The sequence below is a fragment of the Bison bison genome, unplaced genomic scaffold, assembly GCF_000754665.1.
Source record: "Bison bison bison isolate TAMUID 2011002044 unplaced genomic scaffold, Bison_UMD1.0 scf7180017864105, whole genome shotgun sequence".
NCBI lineage: Eukaryota > Metazoa > Chordata > Mammalia > Artiodactyla > Bovidae > Bison > Bison bison.
Genome location: NW_011494677.1, coordinates 11,651,917 through 11,658,554, shown reverse-complemented (window position 1 = coordinate 11,658,554; position 6,638 = coordinate 11,651,917). Strand labels below are relative to the sequence as shown.

The 6,638-nt window shown below is 37.0% G+C and overlaps 1 protein-coding gene across 1 annotated transcript in view; it reads left to right on the top strand.

The window, feature by feature from the left end:
• The window catches only part of SGCZ (sarcoglycan, zeta), a 395,846-nt gene that overhangs the window by 214,028 nt on the left and 175,180 nt on the right, over positions 1 to 6,638 (top strand). Inside the window, exon 2 of the mRNA XM_010838840.1 lies at positions 6,314 to 6,415. Coding sequence (XP_010837142.1) covers positions 6,314 to 6,415 — 102 coding nt within the window. The remainder of the gene's footprint in view (positions 1 to 6,313; positions 6,416 to 6,638) is intronic.

Genomic DNA, 6,638 nt, shown 5'->3' with positions numbered 1-6,638 from the left:
TGGAGAAGACTCTTGAGAGTCCCTTGGACTGCAAGGAGATCCAACCAGTCCATTTTGAAGGAGATGAGCTCTGGGATTTCTTTGGAAGGAATGATGCTAAAGCTGAAACTCCAGTACTTTGGCCACCTCATGCGAAGAGTTGACTTATTGGAAAAGACTCTGATGCTGGGAGGGATTGAGGGCAGGAGGAGAAGGGGACGACAGAGGATGAGATGGCTGGATAGCATCATTGACTCGATGGACATGAGTCTCAGTGAATTCCAGGAGTTGGTGTTGGACAGGGAGGCCTGGCATGCTGCAGTTCATGGGGTCACAAAGAGTCAGACACGACTGAGCGACTGATCTGATCTGATCTGAGTGGGAAGTTGCTAAATAAAACAGGGAGCCAGCCTGGTACCCTGTCATCACCTACAGGGGTGGGATGGGGTAAGGAGAGGGAGAAGAGGAAGGGAAGGAATATATATATATATATATATAATTATGACTGAATTGTATTGTTGTACAGCAGAAACCAATAAAAAATTGTAAAGCAATTTTCTACCAATTAAAAAAATAAAAAAGATTCAGTAGGAGAGAAGATTTATTTATATTATTCCTTAACACAAAAGTGATAATATTTATAATGGTTTATTTAGAAAGCACCTTAAATATTTAAAAGGAATGGCATAAACCTATAATCCAAGGGTTTAGATAATGTAAGGAGTAATTCAATAAAATAACAGTGTAAACAATGTTAAGTTTACACTCCAAACAGTGTAAGTATGAAGGCAATTACCAGGTTGAAGATGATTGCCCTTGGGAATAGAAAGGAAGAAATGGGAGAGGTAGACAAAAGAGGGTTGGAAGATTTGGAAGAATGACATTGAAACATGTAAAATATCATGTAAGAAACGAGTTGCCAGTCCAGGTTCGATGCACAATACTGGATGCTTGGGGCTAGTGCACTGGGATGACCCAGAGGGATGGTATGGGGAGGGAGGAGGGAGGAGGGTTCAGGATGGGGGACACATGTATACCTGTGGCGGATTCATTTTGATATTTGGCAAAACTAATACAATTATGTAAAGTTTAAAAATAAAATTAAAAAAAAAGAGATTAATTATATTTATTATCAGAGTATTAATTTAAATAAGCTATAGAGAATAACTATCAAGAATATGCTAGATCCAGGAACAATGCATTTGCATATTATCTTGTTAAATAACTATGACATCCATGTAAGTAAAACTATTGTTTTCTGATTCTTACAGAAAATGATTTAGGTTTAGATAAAGAATATGCCAAAGTCAACAGTTAGTAAATAGTAGTCACGTTTCAAATCCAAGCTCTCCTACTATAGATTATAACTATAATGATGATAATTAATGTATTTAATGTATGCTGAAGTTCAAACATAATCCCTTGAAAGTAAATGATATGAATTTTTATAATAATGTGAGATAAAATTTCAAATAAAATGTAATAATGGTTAAGACTTTTGAGTACTTTTACATATATACAGAAGAACTCAAAAGATAAGCATGAGTTTAATCAGTTTACATCCTCATGTCATCCTTGCTATAAACTCATAGCTAAATATTATTCCTTTTACATATAACAAAAATTAACATGCAAAACGGTGAGCTAAATTGCTCAAGCTTGCACAGGATGAAGGTAGCACAGCCTAGGTTGGGGCCTGTACTATAGGTGCATTAGATTCTGTTATTTTCTTGTGTTTTGGCAATGTCAATCTTAATAGCAAATCCAGAAATTATTTTCTCCCTTTAGATTGGAAGGGACCAGGAATACAGTGAATCAAGAAGCTATACTGACAGTAGGAAGAAATTCACTTTTACAACTCTCTTAAATAAGAGAAACCAGATTATTTCATCATCTCATAATTTATTGGCAGACGTGGTGTGTGAATGTGAACATCAGGTTAATTATACAGTGAATATATATTATACAGTTCCATGTATTTTATAGCTACATGTAAATAATATAGAGAAACTTACAGAAAAAGGACTCATGAACATAAAGGAGCAAGGTTAGATTCACAACACTAAACTATGGTAACAGTTCTACATTTACCCAGGGAAGTTCCATGTCATCTAATTTAAATGAAATATATCTATGTTCCCCCGAATTGTGTGTTATATAGAAAGATAACACTGATCTTAAGATTCAAAACTTCCCCAAATTAAATATGTATATAATATACATAATATCACCCTTAATATGGATATCCAGTTCTTTTCTTTTTAAACATCTTATGAAAACATTTTTTATTTCTATTGAACTGTGAATTATATTCATGATAGAATCTGTTTCTATTGCCCTGAGATAGTCTCAGTTCATTTCAGTCACTCAGTTGTGTCCGACTCTTTGCAACCCCATGGACTGCAGCACACCAGGCTTCCCTGTCCATCACCAACTCCCAGCACTTACTCAAACTCATGTCCATTGAGTCGGTGATGCCATCCAGCCATCTCATCCTCTGTCGTCCCCGTCTCCTCCTACCTTCAATCTTTCCCAGCATCAGGGTCTTTTTAAATGAGTCATTTCTTTGCATCAGTGGCCAAAGTACTGGAGTTTCAGCTTCCGCATCAATCCTTCCAATGAATATTCAGGGCTGATTTCCTTTAGGATGGACTGGTTGGATCTCCTTGCAGTCCAAGAGACTCTCAAGAGTCTTCTCCAACACAACAGTTCAAAAGCATCGATCCTTCTGGCCTCAGCTTTCATTATAGTCCAACTCTTACATCCATCCATGACTACTGGAAAAACCATAGCTTTGACCAGATGGACCTTTTTGGCAAAGTAATGTCTCTGCTTTTGAATATGCTATCTAGGTTCATCATAACTTTTCTTCCAAGGAGCAAGCGTCTTTTAATCTCATGGCTGTAGTCACCATCTGCAGTGATTTGGGAGCCCAAAAAAATCTGTCACTGTTTCCACCGTTTCCATATCTATTTGCCATGATCTATTTGCCATGATCTCAGTCTTTTGAATTTTGCACTTTAAGCCAACTTTTTCACTCTCCTCTTTCACTTTCATCAAGAGGCTCTTCAGTTCTTCGCTTTCTGCCATAAGGGTGGTGTCATCTGCATATCTGAGGTTATTGATATTTCTCCCGGCAATCTTGATTCCAGCTTGTGCTTCATCCATCCCAGCATTTCTCACGATGTACTCTGTATATATGTCAAATAAGCAGGGTAACAATATACAGCCTTGATGTACTCCTTTCCCTATTTGGAACCAGTCTGTTCTTCCATGTCCAGTTCTAACTGTTGCTTCCTGACCTTCATACAGATTTCTCAAAGGGAGGTCAAGTGGTCAGGTATTCCCATCTCTTTAAGAATTTTCCAGAGTTTGTTGTGGTCCACACAGTCAAAGGCTTTGGCATAGTCAATAAAGCAGAGGTAAATATTTTTCTGGAACTCTCTTCCTTTTGCAATGATCCAGTGGATGTTGGCAATTTGATCTCTGGTTCCTCTGCCTTTTCTAAATCCAGCTTGAGCATCTGGAAGTTCACAGTTCACGTACTCTTGAAGCCTGGCTTGGAGTTTTTGAGCATTATTTTGCTAGCGTGTGAAATGAGTGCAATTGTGGGGTAGTTTGAGCATTCTTTGGCATTGCCTTTCTTTTGGATGGGGATGAAAACTGACCTTTTCCAGTCCTGTGCCCATGGCTGAGCTTCCTAAATTTGCTGGCGTATTGAAATACTCTAGCAGTTGCCTTAAACATTTGCAAAGCGACTTTGTAGCAGCACTTCAGAACACTTCTTTCAAGTAGGCGTTTGAGAACATACCTGGACAGCCACTGTGTGCGATTAACTCAAGAAAACCCCTCTGAAACAAAACAATGTTTGAAGGCCACTTGTCACTTTATAAGTACTACTATTTTAGTACCGAAAGAGTTCTGTCTCTAGTCTACTTCTGTAGCTCCCGTGTCCTCCAGACCTTATCATGACTGGAAATGTTCTCACCTTCAAGATTTCAAAACCTGAGTGTCTAATCTGATGACAAACCTGTCTTAGCATTTCTTGTATTTTTTATCCCCTATTGAACTTGATCATTAATTTGTCACCTGTTGATATCCTTTATTCTGTGCTATTTTTGCAACCTAATACTATTTTTCTGGCTTTTACATGTCTCTACTTAATAAGAAAAATAATAGCCACTTGAGGGACATTATTCTGTTACTTTAGGACACTACATTCCTATGACTTTTTGCCATTCCTGTTAATAAATCCTCAATTTTGAAACTCTATCACTGTTAATCCTGCATGTTTCTGTTGCATACTATTGCAAAACTCTTAAAAGTCAGTGAATGAATGACCTGTAACTAATATCTATATCAGACACTTCAGTTTCAAAAGGGAAAGAGGATGTTATAAAACTGGTATAAATTAGTTCTGTCTCAGAGTAAAAAAGTATGCCTGTTTTCTCATCAGAATTTGTCTTCAGTGATGCTTGAAATTTTCATGTTAAAAAAAATTAGTTCACTTCCCTATTAGGCATTTTCAGTGTCAGCTTGAAGTTCAAGCTAATAAAAAGTTCAAGCTCAAGAAGTGAATTCCTCTGATCCAAAGTTCAGTTCAACCAGAATCAATTATTTTCTCCTTCCGTGAGAAGACTGACATCTCTCCACCTCAGAATATTTCCATTTCTCTTCTTAATGTTTTTCTTTGTCTGAGTTAAAGAAAAAGGGCCTTCAGTTCTTATTCAAAATTCTATGCATTGTTCTACTAATTCACTGGCTTTCTTTTGAGGTCAGAGCAGAGGGTAGAGGCTAGGACTACTGAATCTCTTGCCTTTCCTCTTCTGCTAATCCCAGCCTCCCAGAATGTATAGAATACGTCTTTCCAACCTACAGACCTACTCATTATCTAGGAGTTTCTCCTTTGTTTTTATATACATTTTTTTCCCACATAGAACTTGTTCTCCCATCACGATAAAGTCAAGCAAGACCAAAGCAACTGTCGCTTCCCAGCCTGCTTTCTACAGATGTGTTGGTTGATGAATAAAATTCTGAATTTTTTGTGATACTTCTGGAAGTATAGTTAGAAAGTTCAAAGCTGAACTTATTTGACCATTGAGCTTATAGATTTCCCTATTCCAATTGTAAAACTCACTATTTGTCCTTATATAGTCATAGTTGTGAATCCTTGGGTCAATGGTAAATGGCCCCCTTTTCAGTATCTCAAGAAAAAACTAGTCACCAGCTCTTGAAAGTTGCTCTTCCACCACACTCCTCTCTCTTATTACAGAGTTGTGCATTATCGCTGACACTCTGTCAGATAGCTCCACATAGTACTTCTACTGGATTTTCCTTAACGTGTAACTCTGATCATTTCAAACCATTGAGCTATTCAAGAACTTTTTATGTTCCTTCTCTTGGAGGCTGTTGTGTCAATACATACAGATTCCTTAGCTCTACGCTCATGGCTTTCCTTTCTCTGACCTCAAAACGTGCTCCTAATTGTTTTCACTCATGATATTCCATTAGCCAGGTTGGGTGGAATACTATTTCCTGATTGTGCCCAGAATGGTCAGTTCGTTCCTCCCTCTAGGGACATCTCTTGTTGAAACTCCATATTCTTTTTTTTTTTTTTTTAACTTTACAATATTGTGTTGGTTTTGCCATATATAAGGTCTTTTATCACAGTCTGTCTCCTCCACGAGAAGTGGTGTACTCTCCAACCAGACGTGAAATCTCCTTTCTTTGATTCCTATCACTACTCTGTTCTTACTATTTGTATTTTTTGTCTCATAAATATTATCTGTGCCTTGTTTTGTAATACTCATGGAGTATTATTTTCTAAAGAAAAGGACATAAGCGTTACCCATGATTAAAATACTGGGACACCATGCTTACATACACTAGTCCATCATTAACTGCTTGTACAAATGTGAGCATTTATAGTAGAAATATGTGTATACCTGTCATGTAAAATATCATTAGATCTCTCTGCAAACAAAGAGTTGTTTTTAATAATCAGGAAGCAAGTATAATTATGCCTAATAAATAATTAAAAGTGTTGGTGCATGAAGAAAGTATAGGATTTATTCACAGATGAGTCCTAGTCTCTGTTACACTGGAAAGAAGCTACCAGGTCCTTTATCCTCCTCTTTTCCTGTTCATTTTACACAGAGCCCACTACATGCATGCCAACTGCTGCAATCATTCATTAAGCAGATTCAGCCTCTAATTTTCCTTAAATCATCACAGATTTGAGCTTACTGTTTTCTCAATTTAGGCCTAAGAAAATTATGGCCAGTTATTCATTCTCCAGTTAACCTAAAAGTGAACTATATTTCATTGCTTGTAGGATGGTATGGGAAATCTGAGAGTCACCAAGAAGGGAATCCGACTTGAAGGTATATCTGAGTTTCTACTTCCATTGTATGTGAAAGAAATTCATTCCCGAAAGGTATGTGATACTGGCTTTGGCTTACTGTAAAAGATAATTTACAGGTTATGTTTTAGCTTGAAAATAGGAAGACAAAAACCCCTTATCTCTTTAGTATGCATTTAGTTACTCTATGCTAAGACTTATGTGAAGAAATCAAAACAATGAAACAATTGAAAAACCCGTGGAGAAGGTTAGTTTCAAACTGATAAATTAGAGAGCCTTTTTGAATTAAACTGCAGTG